This window comes from Sinocyclocheilus anshuiensis, unplaced genomic scaffold (genome assembly GCF_001515605.1).
Source record: "Sinocyclocheilus anshuiensis isolate Anshui unplaced genomic scaffold, SAMN03320099.WGS_v1.1 scaffold457, whole genome shotgun sequence".
Classification (NCBI taxonomy): Eukaryota; Metazoa; Chordata; class Actinopteri; order Cypriniformes; family Cyprinidae; genus Sinocyclocheilus; species Sinocyclocheilus anshuiensis.
Genome location: NW_015537939.1, coordinates 3,909,562 through 3,932,896, shown reverse-complemented (window position 1 = coordinate 3,932,896; position 23,335 = coordinate 3,909,562). Strand labels below are relative to the sequence as shown.

Here is a 23,335-nt window from a genome sequence, read left to right as displayed (position 1 = left end):
GTTTATATATAGCATATATATACATATATATATGTGTGTGTGTGTGTGTGTGTGTGTGTCATTTTGTATATGCACGCATTTAACCTTGATGTTTATATATATATATATATAATATATATAATTATCATTATTATTTTTGTGTGTGAAAGAAAGAAAGAAAGAAAGAAAGAAAGAACAATAACACTACCAGCAACCTCATCTTAAGTTTATTTCACATCCGTAGCAACCCAATCAGCAAAATACCACAGTATAATCTCCTTTCATAAATTACACCACAGTAGTTTTAGACTCTGACTCAGTCTACACTCTTAACAACAAACACATCCGCAGTTCCGCACTGTCCATCTGCCATACAGCTGTGACAGTTGTTACTGCAATTCATTGTTGCAATGCCCAGACTTCATGCTACACTCCCTTCTGTGTCAGGCGACTAACACGCCACGGCTTTTTTGCTATATGGGAAATGACGTTCGGCGTTGTATCGGTCGACAGCCGGAGACGCGCACAAAAAACTACAACTCCCATAATTCCCCAAGGCCGTAGTACCCGTGATTCGCGCGTGGAGACCATGGCGTTCCTGTGCAGTATGTGACGGGGATAACGGGAAATATAACTCCGGCAGCGGGTTATTGTCACATTATTCCGAGGAACGGATTGGATTTAAATAAAGAATAAAATGGGCTCTCGTATCAAGTAAGCGTCAACGTCTCTATCCCCTTTTGCATCACATACAGTGTTGTTATAAATGCCAGTTTTGACCTCCCTAAAAGGCCTGTTTAGACTTGTTGCGACAGAGAGAGACTGTTTTTTGGGGATTTAGGTGTTTATTTTGTTATTTGCATAATTAACGTAGTACTTATTTATGTTTTGATGTATTATATTACCTGGAGGCTTGTGTATTTGTACAGTACTGTCTTATAGGTGGAGACACACGAAGCCCATGTCACTGATCATTGTTTACATGTCCTACAGGAATTCATTTATGTTACTTTGTTATGTTATTAAGAAACAATATTCACAAAATTATCAAACAAATGCATATCTATGTGAAAGAAAGTAGAAGCATGTATTTAAAAGGCAGGTTTTGGAGACTATTTACAGTGTTTCCAGCTCAGTGACACTTACTTGCTTTGGTAATTCAATGCACTTTATGAATAAGACATGATTGCTGTGGTCACAGTGTTTTTCAGGGTTTAAAATCGGTCCATGATAAGACTGTTTTGGAAACAGCCTGAAGGACAGAACAAAGTCGGTCATAAACACAGTTTCCCTCACTAAAAAGCTTAGTACATGCTTCACTTGTACAGCCACATGATGGAAAAGAGATTAATTTAGTGTGTGAAGTTTGTTGATCTTTCTGTTTATAGTTGATAGATAGTAGGGGTATTAGATATCGTGAACTCTGATATTTTTAAACAATCACTTCTAGATCAGATTCAGGTCATATTTTGCTGAAATATTATCTTTATATTATCTTTACTTTAATAGTATCTTTATGGTTTTATGTCTGTTGTACTTACTCCATATTCTGACCAAATTATAATTAAAATACTGGTTTTTGCAATAATTGTAAAGTACTTGCAAAGGTTGTTAGTCAGTGTTTTATTTTTAGGTGACTCTTAGGCTAACTTTCATTTCCAAATAGTTGAAAAGATTATCTTGTGGTTTCTGTTTTGGTAGTCAAATAGGATCTTATTTTCACTACTGTAGAAACGCCTACTATCTGTAATGTGATCTCACCTTTGACCTCACATCCGATCATGGTCCCTTAGCTATACGACAAGAGCAATTTAGCTACATTTTTCATGTGGTAGGCGGACTTTATGACTGGATGTTATTTTTGCAGAAAGCATATGTTTTGCACGCTCACATTTACCATTTTCCCACCAACTTGGTACCAGATCCGGTGTTAAAAAAATCAGCTTAAAAATGAATATATAAAATACTAAAATATACAAAATTTTTCTGTTGTCTTTCTTAGTAGTCACATTCTTTAGAGTGTATGCATATGTGATCTCTGACCCTTGACCCTGTGTTATTTCTGTTTCAGGGAGAGCCCTGGGTCACCCTTTGAGGTGTACATGGAGGTGATGCATTCTGGGACGGCTGGCTCTGGTGAGTCCTCTCACTCTAACAATAGGTTAATGTTTCAGAAATATACTTCTAAAAATATGCATGATGTCGCCCACACATACTTCCTCAGAATGCTGTTATCCATTGTAGTTCTGTTTAATTAGAATTATGTTTCCTTTTCTCAGTCTTTTCTAGTAGGGAAGAGAACTAGATTAGAACATTTAGTTTCATATATGATGAATCTGTAATGGTTCAATGAGCAAATCCTAAAATATATATATATACAGTGGTGTGAAAAAGTGTTGGCCCCCTTCCTGATTTCTTATTTTTTGCATGTTTGTCACACTTTAATGTTTCAGATCATCAAATTAATTTAAATATTAATCAAAGATAACACAAGTAAACACAACATGCAGTTTTTAAATGAAGGTTTTTATTATTAAGGGATCTATCTATCTATATATATATATATATATATATATATATATATATATTATATATAAATTTAAGTGAACTAAGTGTGTAACTCTTTACATTTCCTGGTTTGTGATCAGAAATGTGGTCAGAGGCCTGTTCGGTGATTGAGTGCATTGGGAGTGTATGTGGGTTCAAGCACTTAAATGAACAAAGGCTACTGAGTGTGTTATCACTCTACAAGAAACCTTGTTTACTTGGGACCAGACTGCTATGGTGAACACTTCTGACAAAGTAACAGTCACAAAATTTAAATTTATAAGTTTTATTTCATTAAAATCTTTGCAAGAGATTCAAGAGGTTTGTTTGAGACATTTAGTAGCAGTAAACAAGATATACTACGTTCATAAGGTTGGAGAAAGTAAGATTTTTAAAATGTTTTTGAAAGAAGTCCTTTACGCTAACTAAGGCTAAATTTATTTGATAAAAAATGCAATAAAATAATAAAAAATTTGATTATTTAAAATAACTGTTTTCTATTTGAATATATTTTAAAATGTAATTTATTCCTGTGATGCAAAGCTGAATTTTCAGCATCATTACTCCAGTCTTCAGTGTCACATGATCCTTCAGAAAACATTCTAATATGCTGATTTGCTGCTCAAGAAATATTTCTTATTATTATACAAATCAGTTGAAAACAGTTCGTGCTTAATATTTTTGAGGAAACACTGATACAGTACTTTTCTTTTTGATGAATAGAAAGTTCAAAAGAACAGCATTTATTTAAAATAGAAATATTTTGTAATGTTATAAATGGTTTTATTGTCACGTTTGACCAGTGTAATGCATTCTTGCTGAATAAAAGTATTAATTTCTATAAAAAGACAATCTTAACTGACCTCAAACTTTTTAATGCTAGTATATGTAGTATGTACATAAGCTGTGTGAATTCCCACCATGCAGACCCCTAGGGTTAGCGTTGCTTGGTGACTGTATGGTTTGATGATGGCAGCAGGAGCAAAGCATCTTGGGTCTGTTCTCCTGAGACAAACCCTCCCACAGTGTTCACACATCCACAGAGTCTCATATGCCACTGAACGAAAGAGGAAACCCTTTCAGAGGGACTGTTGCGTCAATATCTGAACCACCATTGAACATAATTGACAGTGAACATGTGAGATAAAGTAAAGCTGTTTATTTTTACCTGCTGTCACTATGCATGGTTTGTTTTACAAGTTGGAGTCTGATAATAGAGATGCATAATATGGCCAAAAGTATGACAAAATCTAGATGAAATCAAAACTGATGCCTTTTACTTTCTATACTCTGTACATGTTCCTGGTCTTATTGTATATGGTTCATTGTTGCACGTAAAACCAAAGAAAAATGGTCTGATAATGGCGATTAAGTGGGCTGGCAACATGTGGGAAGACCAAACTTATATAGCAAAGCTTTTTCTATCTGTGTGTTTGATTATATAATGTTAATAACATGATTTCTGGGTTGTTTTCAGGACCAGAGGTACGAAGGAGTTTCCCCGACACATACACTGACCAGGTTTGCATTTCATTATTTACTCTCTCTCTCTCTCTCTCTCTCTCTCTCTCTCTCTAGGGATGTTGGGGTGGGGATCTCGTAATTGTTGTTCACCTCAGTGATAATGCAGTGAGCACCTGTTCTGACAGATGGAGTTTAACCACTAGAGAGTGTGTGTCGTTTTTCTGAGGGGTCTGTGGCACCAAACACCCTTTTTATGGAGTTTTAACCAAACTCGCTTAACATTCTGACTCTGGCTTCTTTGGAAACCAAAAAAAGATGTTATTCTGTACAGTGAAGGACATATGGGGAAGTAGCGAGCAAATATGTATGCTGATGTAAATATTGTGTGTGCCTCTGAAATGAATGACCAGCAACCATTTTATGTTTTATATTTCCTTTAAACCATATGTCCATAAATAAATAATAAAGACATTAATAACATTTACTAGAAAAGACAAATTTGTTATCCACAGGTGATAACTTGTCTTTGGTCATTTGAATTAAATCTGAACAATAGTGTTTCCAATAAATAAAATAACAAACAAATGAAAGGTTTATCATTGTAATTTTAATTCTATATTTATAAATTATTGTATTAATTAATTAATTAATTAATATAAACTAACAAATCAAAAGTTGTGAGTCTGCAGATTTCTCTTATTCTCATCAAGGCTGCATTAAAAAAAAAGGCAAAAACAGTAATTTTGTGAAATATTATTACAATTTAAAAGAACTGTTTTCTATTTGAATATATTTTAAAGTTTAATTTATTCCTGTGATGCAAAGCTGAATTTTCAGCATCATTACTCCAGTCTTCAGTGTTACATGATCCTTCAGAAATCATTCTAATATGCTGATTTGATGCTCGAGAAACATTTTTTATGATTATTGTCAATAATAGTTCAGTTTAATTGAGCTTAATATTTTTGTGGAAACAGCTGTTCTTTGATGAATAGAAAGAACAGCATCTATTTAAATGCTTTTATTTTTAATGTTTCCTTGCTAAATAAAAGTATGAATTTCATTACAAACATGTATAATATAGATTAGGCCTGGGCGATAAAACGGTATCGATATATATCGACGGTACACCTTCTTCGATAATGATAGAAAAATTTTTCGATATAGTGCACGAAATAGGCACGTGCTATGAGTGATGCAGACAGCCCACAGGAGCACGAACACATGCTGAATTGAGTGATGTGCCTGCCTGTGTTGAGGAGATTGTGAATAAAAAAATTAATATTAGTCGAATTTAAAATAAACATTTGCATTTGAATGTTAGGTGTGCGTCAGGGAGCGTCATCAGTGGAGCGCGAGATGCAGTGATGATGATGTAAGTGCTGTTTTTGAATTTTTATGTTTTGTTAGTCTAGCCCACGAGACGCGCAGTTGCTGCGTTATTCATTCAAAATATTAGAGAAATATAGTAGCTAGTAGTTATATAGTATAGTATAGTAGTAGTTAATTAGGTTAAAACAGAAACCAAGCCATTCACACAGAACGCAAATTCAGTGCATTTTTTAGTCGGACAAATATGACTGCTGCACTCGTGTCTCACACAAGAGATGTATAGAAAGCCATGCAAAGTTAAAACAGTTTAAACTTTCAGAAAACACGTCACGAATTTGTGGAGGTTTATTCCTTTTCACTGCGTCTCATATGTTTTTAAAGGCAATCTGTGTGAATGGTGCTTCGGCTCTTTGTATTACATGATGCGTTTTTGTTCATAATTGTTTATGCAATTTACGAAATTATATTTGATTTATATGAATTAATTTAGACGTAATGCACGTTTTTTTTATAGACAGTTATTTCCTTGCTTGACAATTTAATGCGCTGCATTATTTTGCTCATTGCGCCCTCCTGTGGCCTCGGGAAACAAGCCAAAAGTTTCCTTAAGACCTATTTAATCTGCATATAAAACATTAGAAATTAAATATTTGTTTAATTTTTTTTGTGTTTGACTGTTAAAACAAAAAATATTTGTTGTTTGTCTCAATAAATTGGGTTAATTTAAAAACACAGTGGTTAAATTTAAACACTTTTTTCTATTGCTCTTTGTTTTAAAAAAAGAGCTAATATAATAATATAATTATAATAATTATCGATACCGAACGATATGAAACATTATATCGTTGATACATTTTTTAGCTTTAACGCCCAACCCTAATATAGATATATACATATAAATAATTTATCATTTTCGTACTATTTTTCTTACTAATTTTTTTTTGACGACTTGTAAAAATAGCGAAATAAAAATGTCAGGAATTAAGGAAGCTATAATGCATTAAATAGGAAATGGGGAGCGAACACAGCGACTGTTTTTAAACTTCACCTACTGAAGCAGATGTAATTCTCTGTGTGTGCATATAACTGGAACAGATGTGTGTACCTGTCCACTCTTTATGCCTGTTGATTGCAGTTTCACACACTCCCATAGCACACACACACACACACAGACACAGCTTTAATCACCCTGATAGTTGGGTCCAGTGGTCCCAGAAGGCATTCTTTGTGTCGGCCCAGCGGTGAAGCTCTGTAATCTGGGCTGTGTCCCCTCCCTCTCCTCAGTCATGCTATTGTTAGGGATAATCCCTAACTCCTGACACAGATGAGGGCAGGAAAACACACACACTCACGTACACACACCCCTGGGGGCTCAAGTCCATATGGAGGGGTACCAAAGCGACAGCATAGTCCCTCACGCACACAGTTTGATCTGTACACGGTGGTCTTTTGTGTGAATGAAGCTAATGGTTATGTTTCAGTGTATGAATTCTTTCTTTCTCACAATCTGTTTTCAGGAAACACTACAGACTATCCCAAGGTTTTGTTTCCCTTTCAATATGGACAGGTAATATTACAATCTTTAATCAAATCAAGTCACCTTTAATTATACAGGGAATGGTTCACCCAAAAATAACAATTTGCTGGAAATCTACTCACCCTCAGGCCATCAAATATGTAGATGACTTTGTTTCATCATCAGAACAGATTTAGAGAAATTTGCCATTACATCACTTGCTCACCAATGGATGCTCTGCAGTGAATGGGTGCCGTCAGAATGAGATTCCAAACAACTGATAAAAAACATCACAATAATCCACAAGTAATCCACATGACTGCAGTCCATCAATTATCATCTTGTGAAGCACAGAGCTGTATGTTTGCTCCATAATCCATAATAACACTTCCTCCTGTTAAAAAAAAAAAAGACACCTCAAAATCCACCGACATATTTGTTTAGAACTGTTTTGGCTTATAAACATAGCTTGATCTGTGAATATTTCTCTCTTGATTCTGCCAAAATGACTTTTTCACTGGAGAAAGCAATATTATGGATAGAGGACTTGTATTATAGCTGGAAGTTTGAAGTTAAAAAATATGTTATGATGGATTTGTTTATCACAGGCATGCAGCTTTGCACTTTCACAAGACATTAGTTGATGGACTGGAGTCATGTGGATTATCATGTTTTTATCAGCTGTTTGAAAACAAGCTCAATTCAGCTATAAGCAACTACTGAATTTGACTCGACTACTGTCTAGTGTTGTTATTCAGCTTGAGTCAGTTCAGTGTTGATTCAGTTCAGTCACAAAATTGGTCAATTATACACACTTTAGCTGTAAAGCAGCTCTACAAAAAGCAATAGTGTCACCACCCAGCTCGATTAATTTTGTTTTGTTCTCATCTGATTGTGTGAGTGCCATCATTTCATTTGATTCCAGCACCTCTTGAACCTTGAATTTATATGTTCTGACCAACATTTTGTTTTTGACCCTGTCCTGTCTTCCAGTATGGCAGTGGGCCAGGTGGGGCAGAACTTCACATTTGTCCTGACGGATATCGAGAGCAAACAGCGCTTCGGATTCTGCCGGCTGTCATCGGGAGCTCACAGCTGCCACTGCATCCTCGGGTACAAACGGTTGGGTTTAAGTTTTAAATTTGAACTTAAATTGGCCTGTTTTCGTCATCCACCTACTTTAGATCAGCTTAATCTAATTGTATTCTAACCATATCTGTTCAGCTACCTGCCCTGGTTTGAGGTGTTTTACAAGCTGCTGAATATCCTGGCAGACTATACAACCAAAGGACAGGTCAGTGATGCACATACAACACTCAAATGTCACTGTGTATTATACACGCAGATGTACACATACACATTTAATCAGCTGTGTAAAAGAGGATTTCTTGCTGATTTCATACTTTCCATTCATTTGAAAATTACAATTACCTTGAAAAACTTGAACTTGACTCTGAAATATAGCTTTTTACATTTTGTATAAATAGATGATTTTTAATAAAGGCAAGTAAATAAGGATGGGTTTAATATCTACCATTTTCCCTTAGACAAAATTAGTATTCTTCATATTTAAACTACTGTTCATAAGGTTTGGACAGTATATATATATATTATTAATAAATTAATGCTTTTATTCAGCAAGTACACATTAATTTAATCAAAAGTGAAAGGAAGGACATTTATAATGCATATATGGCTTTGATTAAAGTGATTTAACATCTTATAATATATATAGTGAAAAATTAGCATGTGAAACTTGCTGTTTTCATTTGTGTGTATTTGTGTTACAGGACAGTCAATGGAGAGAGTTGTTAGAGTCTCTACACACGTTAAACATCCCTGACCCTGGAGTGCCTGTGCATTTGAGTGTGGTAATATACACAACACTTTATCAGACAAGATGTTCATATTACAATCAATTTATTGTATAAAGCTAATTATATTTCTCTCTCTCTAGCATTTGTTTTTCACAGTGCCTGATCCTAGGGAATTACCCAGTATACCTGAAAATGTAAGTCTGACTTATTAAATTGACCCTGTTAGTCAGATTTATATACAACTATTCGGTAGGGACTAGTTATAATTTTAACTAAGGATGTCTGAAAATACACGTTTAAAATGACTGTGAAAATTGTCAGATTTACATAGGACAATTCAAGGTAATTCGTCAATCCATATAACACATTGACACTCATTAAAAAAAGGATCTATGATTTCTTTTTATGTATCTGCAGAGAAATCTGACAGAGTATTTCGTAGCAGTGGATGTGAATAACATGCTGCATCTGTACGCTAGCTTGCTGTACGAAAGACGAATCCTCATTAGCTGCAGCAAGCTGAGCACTGTGAGTAACATCTCTACCATTATCTCTCTCTCTCTATTGTTGGTTGTTTCTTTACTCATTTTAGAGCTATTAATAAACCTTATTCTCCCTCTCAGTTAACCGCATGTGTTCATGGTGCGGCAGCCATGTTGTATCCCATGTACTGGCAGCATGTTTACATTCCAGTCCTGCCACAGCACTTAATAGACTACTGCTGGTGAGTGCACACACACACACAAACACACACACACACACACACACACACATACACATTTACACATACATACTTGTTAAGAACTTCATATTTCTATTGTTTTAAAATTAAGTAGCTAATTACTTGACCCTCATTTTTATATTATAAAAAAGGCATTATTTGGCACATTTAGGAGGATTTAATATATTTACAAAGGGTTTTTATTAAATTCATTAAAAAATAAATAGATATATAAGTATATATTTTAAGATCAGTCTCTTGGGGCTTACTCATTCATATCTCTTGGGGCTTACTCATTCATATTTATTGAAAAGGCAAGAGAAACCAGTTTATGTTAGAATTTCTTGATTTTGTTTTCTAATAGAATTTCCATTTTAAATGATATTAGACATTTTTTTTTATTCAGAAAGTATATTAATGACAAAAAAAGGTTGAAAAAAAGGTTTCTCTTTGAATAATTTTAGAATTTTAATCATACATTAAATTGAAAGATTCTATATAATTGTTATTATTATTATTATTATTATTATTATTTTAAGCATATGTTTTGTACTTTGCATGTATTTTTGTGTTGTTTTTTAATGTATTAAAATGATATTGGAATCATAATTGTTTTTTAATATTTAAATACTGTTGATATGGCGTTAAATCATATATAAATAAATTAAATATTATTCACTTATGATTTTAAAATATTTTCATATTTCATTTTGTAATGATTTCATATTGTAATGTCTCACAACATTACTGTTTTTACTGTATTTTTATCGAATAAATGCAGCCTTGCTCAGCATAAGAGGCTTCATTAAAAATATTTAAAAATCATAATGTTTCCAAACTTTTGAGAAGTACTGTGTATATTTAATATAATCATATATTAAATACATTTTAAAAGGCAGAAACTGTACTGAACTATTGTTATTTTTTTTAGCGCTCCGATGCCATACCTCATCGGAGTGCATTCCAGTCTTATGGAGGTGACTGATTGCTTTCTTTTATTTTACCTTACCTGCATATTCATATTCTTCTGTGTTGCAGATTCATATTTAAATCACAGTGCTGTTGTATTGTTCCTTGTTTTAGTGTAGCAGACTTCTAGGCTGTATTTAGAATATTTCATGTGTGTCTGTGTTTGTGTGTGTTGTCGTAACAGAAGGTGCGAGGTATGGCTTTAGATGATGTGGTACTTCTCAATGTAGACACAAACACTCTTGAAACGCCGTTTGATGACCTGCAAAGCCTTCCTAATGATGTGGTGAGTAAATAAGCATAAACACGACCTGCTCTGATCTCCAAAAAGTCTGATCTGTTTTGGGCATGGTGTTGATTTTGATATGTCAGTGATGATCTGATATGGAAATTTATGATGGTTGCAGCAAGTGATATATGTGTGTTGTAGGTTTCATCTTTAAAGAACCGCCTAAGAAAAGTTTCCTCGACGACAGGAGATGGAGTGGCCAGAGCGTTTCTGAAGGCGCAGGCAGCACTGTTTGGCAGTTACAGGAACGCGCTACACATTGAACCGGTGAGAGAGAGTTTGAAGTATTGATGTGCTTATGGTTTGGAATGAATTTCAGACTCATAAATGTTGGCTCTGAGCATTTGATGAAGTATTTGTTAAGCTCACCATGCAGGATGACTGTGAGACAGTGTCCCCTAGTGGACAGTCCATGTGGCTTTGTAAATATAAATGCTCTGGTTGACATGTTTTTGACTTCCCATGTTCAGGAGGAGCCAATCACCTTCAGTGAGGAAACGTTCATGACACACCGATCCAGCACAATGAGACAGTTTCTACAGAACGCTATACAGCTACAGTTCTTTAAACAGGTATTGCACAAACATTTAACTATCCAAATGAGAGCATACAATATATTTTTATTGCTTTATATAAAGCTAATTATAAATACAGCTTCAAATAAAGATTCCTTCTTTTATTCTATACACATAAGTTTATAATTTGTTTTATAAAACAGCAGCTGTTTTCTCTTTACCAGTGTTTATAGTGCTTTTCACGCATATTAAGGCACTTCCATATTTTGTTAATGTTGTATCAGCACCTTGTTTAGCAGCATCAGACTTCAGTGTTGTTATTGTTAACTAAAACTATTAAAAATAATTTTTGGTAATTAAAAAAAATAAATATTACATTAAAACGTAAACTGAATTACTGAAACTAAAATAGGTTTAAGTTGAAGTACTAAAATGACTAAAATATAGAAATATTTGAATTATTAAAAAAATGAATAAAAATGGCAGAAGCACATAACCAAATTACTAAAACTTAAACTAAAATGAAAATGAAAATTTTTAGAATCAGACACAGAGCTTTAGTCAACTTTGGCTAACCTCTTGTATAACTTATTTTAAATGGAAAATCACATGTTTATTTTATAAAGCGTCACAGTAGTCCCTCTCACGTGACGCCTACATAAAGATCATTGCTTTAATGTGTGTGTTTGCAGTTTATAGACGGGCGTTTGGAGCTGTTGAACTCTGGTGAAGGGTTCAGCGATCAGTTTGAGGAGGAGATCAATATGGGAGAATATGCTGGTAAGAGACTTTTAATTTGTCTGTATTTACTTTAAAGCTAATAATTTCATGTAATTTTGTGTTATTACTGTTTTTACATTCACTCTTCTCTGTGAATGTTTAATATTTGTGTTACAGGCAGTGATAAGACATATCATCAGTGGCTTTTCACAGTGAAGGTGACATTTCTTGTTTTTTATGTGTGCTGGAGAGGCTGATTTGTACTGATTCTTTGTGTATTTGCTTATGAGCTTTTCCCCCTCAGTCTTATGAGGTCTTTTTCACTTTTGACATACAGAAGGGCAGTGGGGCCATCTTAAACACAATGAAGACAAAGGCAAATCCTGCGATGAAGACAGTTTACAAATTTGTATGTATCCATGTGTAAACACGTTCTTTCTCAGTTCTCTATGTGTGAGTGAACTCTAGTTTTGTCTGTGAGAGAGTTTCTTCAGTTTTCTCTTTTTCTATGAGAAATTTCTCTGTGCTGCCTGTTTAAGGGATCTCCTCATGTTTTCTCTACAGGCCAAAGACCATGCCAAGATGGGCATCAAAGAAGTAAAGAGTAGACTCAAACAAAAGGTGCTCATACAATCAAGCACGCGCACACAAAAACACAATTATTCATAATTTTTGCATAAACATAGTGTATGTGCATGCATTTTTTAATAATGTGCAAGCGACTGTGTATTTACTTGCAGGAGCTTACAGAGAATGGTTACACAGAAGAGATTGGCTCCACCCACCTACCCTCCACACACAGCAAAGACTCCCTAACCTGGGACCAAGGACGTCCAATCACAGTTCACTTTGGACAGGTGGGTGTGGGGAATTATAACTGATTTGGAAATTGCAAAGTTTTGGCAAAGAGCATTAATATAGTGTAAATTGTTGTTGATTTCAAATAAAATAGTATATCACTGTAATGTACATGTACGGTATTATAATCGTGGCAACTTCAAAATAACGTAATAATTATAGGTAACTTATTATTCAAATTGTTTAGAATTTTGGAACATACATTAGCTTCTTGTCCATAAACTGGACAAAATTTAGAACACTGTGATGCGCAACTCTGACATGGAGAAGAAAGAAAGACAAACAGAGTATTTACATGTTATAGCTATTACAATTTTTGTATTCACTATGGTGTTTATCAACAATAAATACTTAATATTTATTTTTAAACACTTGTTTACACTCATACATATTAATATGGGCTAAAGACCAGCCTAGAAAAGATGTCATGATATTAGCTGAAAATGTTTTGATACTTTATTGTAATTTTTTAATAGTTGTACTCTTTTGCACTTCAGTCAGTTTGAAACATTTGTTTACTTTTTACATTTTTATTCTGTATTGTTTTATTGTATTTAATGGTAAGTTATTTTTGTTATTTGCAAACGCTGTTAAACTTGTAATTAAGAGGCTAGTAGTAAAGTTTGCTCATCTTTTTCAACCTGTTTTTAATGTAATGTATTTCAATATCTGATAAAAGCTTCAGCAATTATCGTGATATGAAGCTTTGATATCGCCACATGCCTATTTCAGATGTATGTTAAATGGAAAGTTTGTTGACATGGATGTAGTAATTAGGATTCAGTCCTTGTGTTAAAACTGTTACATTTTAGAAAGTGCGAAAGAAGTCATATTTTCACAGATAAAAGTGTGTGTGTGTGTATGTTTGGAGCAGACTGAGCAGTCACGTTCCCCACGGCCCCCTCGGCCACAACGTCCCCCTCCCCCCCATCCCTCCAAACTACAGAGCAGCACACGACCTGTGAGTAGAGCACTCTCATCCCTGACCTCTGACCTGTCACCCTGAGCTCAAATATTCCCCTCTGCCCTGGCTGCTGCACTGGAGTGTGTTATATTTGTGTGTTCTGACTGGATACTGTTTGTGTGCATGTATGTGTGTGTATTTACATGCCTGTGTGATATAACATCAATTATTTTTCTACAGAATAATGCTCACTCACACATGAATGAGTTTGTCATGTGTGTTTGCACTTACTTTTCTACCGCACAAACTTTTTTCCTTCGGTTTAAAGGGTGCTTTATTCTGTCTGCCACTCTTCAGGTCTTGGATACCGCATTTCTGTTTACATTTGATAGGATCTTGACCTCTGATCCTTGCTGTCTAAAAGGAGCAATTGACTTCTGACTTAACAGTGACTGCGGTGACATCTACAAGGATTTAACAAATCCAGAACTTTTTAAGACATTGGTATACTGTTTAAAAAACCTGTGTTTGCAGGCTCGACCTCCTCGGCCTCTGGTGCCAAAGAGACCACGAAGTAACATTGGCATCGAAGGAAGCCCTGAACAGTAAGACTCAAACATTTAACCTTTCTCACATGCAGTTGCAAAACACAAACAAATAGACAATGGTCTTTGTGTTTCTATCTAGGGAGCATTTTACTTCGCATTCACGGCATTGGTCAGATTTAATTGTTCAATGCCAGCTAAACTTTATATTTGTCCATTCAGAAGAATTGTGAACAGGTAGATACACAAAGATCTGGATGAGTGAACTTAAAATAGAAGATGACATGCTAATTTATAGCTATGCATGTTGACTAAATTGTTTAGGAAAAAGTAACTTGTTTTGCAGATTGGTAATATATAAAGGTAATACTGTATTATTGTATCAGTGTTTCTCTTGTTGTTAGGCAGATTGTTTACATTTGTAATGAACTACATTTGTAGTTTCGCAGAATACTTAAGCCAATCTTAAATAAAGATAATGAAAACAATCTAACTAAAATCTTTTTCCTTTATTTATTAGATTAATATCAATGTAATAAGTGGGATAATGTAGAGCCAGCAGATCATTATTGCAAAATAAACTCCTTCGGTTTGATACAAGATGCCTCTACTTTGCATCCGGTTGCTGTTCTTGTTTTATTTTGCTATAGTGGCTGAGACCAAGTTTTTAAATTTTTATTATTTGTATACTGTTATAGTTTTTTTTAATTAATAATTTGATTTAGCTTTTTTTAAGTTTTCAGGTTTTCATTTTAATTTTAGTTTAATGTTTACTGATTTTATGTACTTTTGCCATTAAAAAAAAAAAAAACTTAAAATACAATTCTAAATATTTCCAGTGTATTTTAAAGTTTCAGTTTTATTTCAGCTAGTAATTTTAGTACTTAAACCTACATAAACTAACCAAAACCTTTTTTGGTTTGTTGCCAAAACAACATTTTTAATTCAGTGTTTTTCAATATTTTATATTTTATTTCAGTTAAAAATTATGTTTTTGTTAGTTTTATATTTTTAATAGTTTTAGGCTATACATTATCCCTCAAATATCTATCACATACAAATCAGCACAGTAAAAATGTTGTGGTCTTGATTGTGTGATTGCATGTCTCACTTACTCTTTCTTTTTCTCCTTCACTCTTGTGTTTTCTCTTTCACACTGGGATGGTGGTTTTTGTCATTTGTGTTTGTGTGTGGTTACACCTAATACTTGGCTCTCTTTGTCTCTGCCAATTTGTTTATGCTTTCTTTTTTTGTTGCTGCTGTGCATCTCTGTTGATGCTGTAGTTACGTGCGTCCAACCCGTCACTATACAGTGTTTCTGTGTGAGGATTCTTCGGGTGATGAGCTGTCTCAGGATGACGACTCCATTGCTGCTTTTCCTGAACACTTCCTGCTTTCTGCTCCTTTTGAATGGTCTCTGTTCAAGTGGTTTTCATCCTTGATTTCTTTAATGTCCATTAGTCTTAAAGTGAATATTTGATGGCTTTTTTACATGCTTAAATATAAAAAGCATTTGGACACACTAAAAATGTAAAGATGTCACTGCATTAGGTTACAAAATATCAAACCAAGTGTTACCATTAAATATACTGATACTGTCCAAAACAAATTCTAGTTGTGGAACTTACCTATAGTACTGTACAGTAGAACCAATTTTTCAGCATAAATTGTATCAACTGTACATAGAGATACCCCAGGGCTTGGTGCTTGGCCCCCAATCTTCTCCCAGTGTTCCTCTAGTTGACCTTCGTGCATAGGCATGTAATACAGAATGGGCCAGCGTGTTTAGTCTCCATTGACAAAGTACTTAAAACTAACAAACATCTCATATCTGAGCATGCCATACAGCTTCTTGTCCAAACTCTTGTCATCTCTAGATTTCTCATGTATGCACTATTAAAGTTCTGCATATAATCAAGAATACAGCAAAGTGTTTAGTTCTGGATCAAGCCCAGAGGGCAATATGTTATCTAATGCAATGACAACCTAATTTTCAAGTGTCTCAAGTGTCTTTTTGGGACCGCTGTACGCCATAGTATTTAGTTAAGCTGTGGCCTGCTAGATTTGTTTTTGATGTTGGCTTAAATCAGTTTTATTGCATGGCTAGATTTAATAAATGTGATGTCTTAGCCTGAGGCATGCAACCGCTTATTTATGTAAAGTGATTTTGATTGTTTTGTTGATCAAATCTGCCCATTTCAACAGCTCTTCATCTAACATGAAAATTATAATTGTGTGTCTGTACTTGTTTGTGCATGTGTTGTGCGTCCGTGTGCTTGTTTGTGTGTATTGGTGGCATGGATGTGCGCGAATGTGTTTTTGTTCGCGTATGTGACTTAGGCCCCAGCCATACAGGTCTCTGAAAGAGGCACAGCTTGTGGAAGAAGGTGAGGAGGTTGGGGAGCGCTTCCAAGGTAACACTGCTCCGTCCAGCCCTGTGCTAGACAAGTTCTCTGACCTGAGCCTGTTGCAGGATGCCTTCCGTAGTCAGCAGGGGGAGCAAGAATGTACAGAAACCACAAATACCACAAAACCGTCTCACAGCACACACTCTACACTCAGTTCCGCCAGAAGTTTGGAGGAGCTTCGAGCAGACCCACAACATGCCAACTTCAGCTACCAGGTTAGATCATGCTGCAAAGTTTTGGGAGTGATAGCCACAATTTAATGCACAAGAGAATCCCATAAATTAGTGTTTCCCAACATTGTTCCTGGAGGCACAACAAAAGTACACATTTTTGAACTCTTTGGGCCTGTTTACACCTGGTCACTTAATGCATTTTGTCTGATCAGATAGCTATCTGATTTATTAAAGCGGTTCCATTTACACTTGGCCACATAAATGTGTCTCTGCAAAACGGATACAAATCTGATCCTCAATTCCTGCACTATATGCAAATTTAACGGATTTCACATCAACAAAAGCAACAGATATGCGCTGCATTTTATGCTTTTCATAAAATTTCAAGATCAAAGACCACAACAGGAGAGAGTGCGGCATCAGCACTGGAAAGATAAGTTAATCTCACTACTTTTAATAAAGATGACTGTGTGTTGAGCATCTGTGACTTACTTTGTTTCATTTGTGGCAGTATGAGCGTCGGCTTGCTGAAGAGATACTCAGCTACTCCTCCGCGGCGATGCTGTTGCATTAGCGCAGTCATATGTGACTATAACATGCCATATTACCTATAAAACGCTCTCACACGTTCCTATTATTTTAATATTTTGGGAGGAGTAAAATTTGCATGTGGTTTCAACAACCAGATGCATTTACACTTTTTGTCCAGTTTCATCTGGAATGCAGCCCAGACCACCTCCTGAAGTGATTTGAGCGATCAGATTTAAATCCGTCTTGAAAGTGTTTCAGAGGGCATTTACACCTGGTCTTTTCACGATCTGATAGCTATTCGATAAGAGAAAACGCATGAATCAGGTTTGAGAAATGTTGCCTAAATTATTGTTCCACTTGTAGGGAATACAGGAGACAATGCCAAACTCAAAATGGTGTATGTTGAGAACCATAGCAACGTTTTGTCATCTTTTAGGAGTTGATTACAGTTGTCACTCCTTTAAGCACTCAAACTCTAGGTGTACAAAACAGGATTTTAAGCACTCCAAAGCAACCAAATTTATCAGTGTAAATGGCCTTTATCTATCTTAAAACCTGTTCTAATTGTTTGTTCTCCAGCGGATGGATCTTACTTCTAGTGAGCGCACACACACACTCCCTGGTCTTAAAAGCACCAATCCATACAGCAAGCTCTGGAGCCAAAGAAAAGACCTGTCCACGTTGCTTGGCCAAGAGTCACCTTCCTGGGAGAGACCTCTCTCCGTGCCACCCTTGGAACCCCCAGAGGCACCGCCACCCAGCAGAGAGAGTTCAAATCTCAGTGGAGAGAAGACCGAAGGGGCTTGTATCACAATCCCTCGTCCCCAAGGTCGAAAAACACCTGAACCGGGTGCAGTTCTGGCACCCGCTGTGACCCTGCTGCGCGGGGTTAAACAGGCCAGCGAAAAGGAGGGAGGAGTGTCCACTGGAGGGCAAGAGTTTCGGCAAGCACTGAACATGTCTCCTCACTCCCAATCACAAACTCAGGCGGACTTATTGAAGCCCAGTGAGCCGAACGAGGGACAGGACTTGCTCAGCTTGTTGGACCCTCTGTGCGGAGCAACGAAGAATGAGGCCACCCCATCCCTCTCTAAACCCCCTATACCTCCTCGACCCAACCCCCCAAACCTGCCCGCCTTCCCCCCTCCAGTATCACTGAACCCCTTTACCCAACCACCCCAGTACCAGCCACAAAGGCACTATAGTCATGTTGTCCCAGGTAACCCTTTTGTCCCAGCCTGCATGCCTCCCCCAGGTGCCAACTACTTTCCCACTTCTGCCCACCCGTTCTCTGTATTCGGTCAGACATCTGCTGTGGGTGTGGCCCCAACTGGAGGGGCGTGGCCAGTTGGACGCCTTCCTCCATCCTCCAGCAGTAGCGGCTCTCTTTCAACCCTCTTGGACTCACCTGCTCCTACTACTCTGGCCCAGCCTGCGCAAGTCTCTACAGACGAATCCAGTGACCCATTCAGTGACCTTCTTACTATGGCAACCACACCAACTGTAATGACCACGCCCCCCAAAAAGAAGGTAGAGGATTTGCGAAGAAGGTGGGAAACCTTTGACTAGCTGTGCTCACATCTTTCCTCTATGGCTGCTACCAAACAGTGAGGGACTGCAAATTTAGAGCCAGTGGGTATTTAAGATTGTGCCCCTTAGTGGCCTAAAAGCACTGTTGGACATTTTCCCTCTCAGAGTGTGTCGTGCTTTTTTTTGCGCCTAGCTCACACACTTAGCCTTATGCACGCAGATGCTAATGATGCATTTCCCATAGCATCCGGATGAACAGTGTTGTTCCAATAGCAGCAAGTTTAACACTGAAAAACCATATTAGCAGGATAACACTGTATTTTCTGTAGCTAGCAGTCTAGTTTCCACAGGGATCAGACTACAATACTAAAGATACCACACAGTAATATGACCCAAGTCCTACATTAGCGATTAGACTGCCATTGCTGCGTTTATGGCGGCAATTGCACGTCCTCTTAACAATCAGTACTGTTTTAATAAGAAGCTTGTTTTTTAAACCTACACACATTAATGAATTCAAACCGTTACACCCTAACATTCAATTCTTGTGCGAACTTCTACAAACGATTGTTAAATTGGCATTTATAATGCACCTGAATACAAATATTTGCTAATCCCTAGTAGATGGCATACTACACATCCCACACTACTTGCTACATGACACAAGGGCAAACTACATTCTGGACTCTATAATGCAAATTGCATATAACGTTGTGATTGCGGTACCTGCTGTGTACTTCATATTTGCACTACATTACATACAGCATACAATGATGCATACTGCACTACATATCGTGCCCTAGTAGAAGCTATATGCTACTCACTGCTTAGAGCATAGAGTGTGATAAAGTGCAGCAGAATGGTAGTGCTCAGAACGGGTCGGAGTAAACAGCCCTGTATAACACAACACTGCCCCCTAGAGGTCTGAAGTCAGAGGACAAAAATGCAGTATGCATTTGATGCATTCATTTTTTTTTTAGGTTAAATACATGGTGAACGCCCTCACTGGTACCGGCTTTACCTCTAGTTCTGCTTGCCTGTGTGTCAGTCCAAAAGTATTAAAATGGGTCTTATGGAACAGGGTTCTGTTTGGTTTCAAAATAGTTTAGTTTGGATACTAATTGTCCACTTGCTTTGATTTGATGTTAAAGTTCTTGTTTTATTCTGAGCATCACATGATAGACTTACAGCTTTCATAAAGCGATCAGTCACCACCCTTCTTTTTAGCACTACCCTTTCCATCTAACCTGCTACTGCCATGCACTCTGCATTATGATTATTTATTCTAATAGAGCCTTTTTGCGCTTTTTAAATATACATACTGCTATAAAGTGTGTTCAAATGAATCCTAACGCTAACAACTGGTTTTCTTGTCATAGACTGTGCCTGTTTTCTGGGTTTAGTTCAGCACTATACACAACCTGTGTTGGAGGATCTTTGTTTCATGCCATGTTTTGCTATATTTTTGTCTGAGACTTGCAAGTAGGAGAACACTGTTTGTGCAAATCTTGACATGGAAAAGAATTGTGTACAACCAAACGCTCAAATCCAAAAGAAACATGTTTTTGTCAGGGAACATCAGGGAGTGAACTGGTGTCTCTTCTCTGGTTTTATTGCTGTATTTAAAGATATGAAATAATGTTATTTGTGTTATTAAAGTGTTCTCGAACATCTCTATCCACCCTGTAGAGCTGTTAGAAGATCACGTTTTCTGTTAGTTTATCTGTTTATATCACCTTTCGAATTTGGCCTTAAATGAGAGTGTGTGTGTGCATGTTGTGTGTGTAAATTCAGAGCTGTTTGTGGTGAGAGGTTTGTTGTGTATTCCTAGTCGTACTGCATGGGTTGTTCCGGTGTTTTGGTTCATATATTGTCTTAATGTTAAAAATATGATTTTTACATTTCACATCAGCGGTTAGGTTGAAATGTGATTGGTGAAACACTGTCCTTGGTCAGTAATCTATACTGAATGTTTAAAACAAAATTTCAGTGGCAATGGAAGCCAATACACCATCACAGAATACACTGAGCGGCATTGCACTGGATTGCAGTGAGCTTCTACTAGGGAGACTTTAATAATGTTTGACAAACACAAAACTTAAAATGAATTACAGCAAGATGTGTGTGTGTGCATATTAAAGTGTTACTTTAAAACAGAAAATATTTTGAAATATTCCGAAAAAATTAATTGATTGATGCTAAACGAGGCATTTTTTAATTGACAAAAATACATTTGCTAAGTATTCTGTTAAAAGTACCTACACATTTAACTGCAGCAGATACAGTATTTTTTTTCTTTTTAGGAAATCGTCAGATGAGCTGAAGCTGTCATATTTTTTCCCCATACAGTGAATTAACTGGCAAGACATCCAAACATGTTTAGTGTTAAAAGTTGTTCTGGGTGAAGTATTGTAGATGACATCACTGCACAGCAGTCATTGAGACCCGTCACTGAATGTGATTGTATTCTGTATTCCAGCGGAAAAGTGTAAAATTATAATCTACTATGTCTGGGTAAAAGAGGTTTTGAAAATGTGGCTGGCATGGATTTAACAAACATTGTAGGACCTATTTTGACAGGATCCTTTGAGGTTTCTCCGCTTGAATGGTAGGAGAGTGCAAGGTGGAACTATCAAGATGTGTTTCTGATGTGTAAAATACAATTTTTTCTTGGAATGTATCCTAATATGAACTCGTATCCTCTTATTATCATCTTGCACTTTTTTATTTTTTTATTATTATTATTTGGATGCTATTATTTGTGTTTGCCATAATTAAAAAGCACACAGTATATTCATGCGAAAGTGGTGAGTTTGAGATTTGTTTTGCTCACATTTATTCATTTATTTTTAACCGTTCTCTTTCCCAGTATTCTTGCGCATATTGTGTTTTATTTTAGGACTATCAGTTTAACATGTTAAAATGCACATGATTTTCCTAATTATTTTAGCTGTAACTCCTTTTAAACATGCAAATACAAACACTTTTATTATACATTTTTTTTGCACATTTACACATTCAAAAATATATTCCTAAAATGTTGTAGTTTACACTGCACTGTTTAGTTTAGTAAATCCTATGCATTCATTTGAAGAAAGCCTGACTGATTTGACAAAAAAAGAAAAAATATTATAGCCACAATTTACAACATATACACTCAATCAGTTTTTACAGCATTTAGACATCAGCAAGGATTTGTTCTTATGTTTATCTCTCATGTCTTATTTCATCTTCACAGACAGACGAATATTATTTCACCACTCATGCAATCATATTTGCATGTGTACGCAGAGGGAAGTGTGTATAAACAGTGGTGGTGGTGTTTATTTATCTTTAGTAGTATGAACACATTCCTAAAAAATGTCAAGTACAGTGATTGTCAAACAGTAACATGTTCACAGTTTTTCCAACAATGGTCTCGAACAATAAAAACAAATTGCGTTCACATTTTGTTGGAATCACCATAATTCCTTTTTTGCTAATACCAATTTTTCTCAGATTGTCTTGTGACTCCACCCATAACAGTTAAATAGCTGTGCTGCTTTGCTGTCTAGCAAAAAATGTAATCACTACATTAAAACACTTCTTGCTGTCTCGTATATGTGACCCTGGACCACAAAATCGGTCTTGTCTCTTGGGGATATTTTTAGCAATAGCCCAAAAAAAACTTGGCTGAATTGTGAAAACAAAATTATCGATTTTTCTTTTATGCCAAAAATCATTAGGATATTAAGTAAAGATCATGTTCCATGAAGATATTTTGTAAATTTCCTACGGTAAATAGATCAAAACTTAATTTTTGATTAGTAATATGCATTAAGAACTTCATTTGGACAACTTTAAAGGCGATTTTCTCAATATTTTGATTTTTATGCACCCCCAGATTCCAGATTTTCAAATAGTTGTATCTCAGCCGAATATTGTCCTATCCTAACAAACCATACATCAATGGAAAGCTTATTTATTCAGCGTTCAGATGATGTATAAATCTCAATTTCAGAAAATTGACCCTTATGACTGGTTTTGTGGTCCAGGGTCACATATTAAATACTGGAAGTGCAGATTATTGGCTAAAATAAAATAGCATTCAGACAAAGGTGTGCTGAGATTGCTACATAACTAGCATTACTTGTAGTCTTTTTGGTTGTTTATACATGATGTAACAACAGTCAAATAAAGCCAGAGCTGTTTTTCTGTTCAAAATTCAAAGGTTTGTTGTTATTTCCTACAAACTTGTGATTGTGCGTTCAGCAAAGACGTGAATAGTTTTTAGTATTCGGGAGCGCATAATTAGGGTAATTCTGACGCAATGTGAACGCAACAATGCAATGAATTACGCAAAGCAGCAAGGCCCAGTTTTTCTTTTAAGAAAATGCATTACTTTAAAAGGGTAACTAGTTCCAGTTGTTTTCCACTCTTGAAAATGCTAATATATGGCTAATTGTTCACATCGGCATGAATATGAAGCCACATTCCTCAGTGTTGATTATCATATCCAGTGTAGCCTACAGCAGGAA

The 23,335-nt window shown here is 36.0% G+C and overlaps 1 protein-coding gene across 3 annotated transcripts; it reads left to right on the top strand.

Annotated features, from left to right (window-relative positions):
• Positions 1–556: 556 nt before the first annotated feature.
• Positions 557–20,940, top strand: LOC107662327 (DENN domain-containing protein 1A-like). 3 transcript variants are annotated; one of them, XM_016452315.1, is made up of 24 exons: positions 557–693; positions 2,051–2,115; positions 4,004–4,047; positions 6,840–6,889; positions 7,832–7,951; positions 8,063–8,132; positions 8,629–8,709; positions 8,796–8,849; positions 9,073–9,183; positions 9,279–9,379; positions 10,308–10,353; positions 10,530–10,631; positions 10,776–10,901; positions 11,105–11,206; positions 11,842–11,929; positions 12,047–12,087; positions 12,207–12,278; positions 12,434–12,490; positions 12,610–12,726; positions 13,602–13,688; positions 14,166–14,236; positions 15,461–15,589; positions 16,517–16,799; positions 17,868–20,940. In XM_016452315.1, exons 1-24 carry the CDS (start codon positions 677–679, stop codon positions 18,855–18,857), a joined length of 3,024 nt encoding a protein of 1,007 aa, XP_016307801.1. In that variant the 5' UTR covers positions 557–676; the 3' UTR covers positions 18,858–20,940. The 3 variants fall into 3 exon arrangements, with proteins under 3 accessions (XP_016307801.1, XP_016307805.1, XP_016307812.1); XM_016452319.1 differs by lacking the exon at positions 13,602–13,688; XM_016452326.1 differs by lacking the exon at positions 15,461–15,589.
• Positions 20,941–23,335: the final 2,395 nt, after the last annotated feature.

What these genes read in the sequence shown, in the direction of transcription:
- LOC107662327 (XM_016452315.1), top strand. An exon ending in CAATATGGGAGAATATGCTG is followed by an intron (nt 11,930 to 12,046) that starts GTAAGAGACTTT and finishes TTTGTGTTACAG; the next exon opens with GCAGTGATAAGACATATCAT. An exon ending in ATGCCAACTTCAGCTACCAG is followed by an intron (nt 16,800 to 17,867) that starts GTTAGATCATGC and finishes TTTGTTCTCCAG; the next exon opens with CGGATGGATCTTACTTCTAG.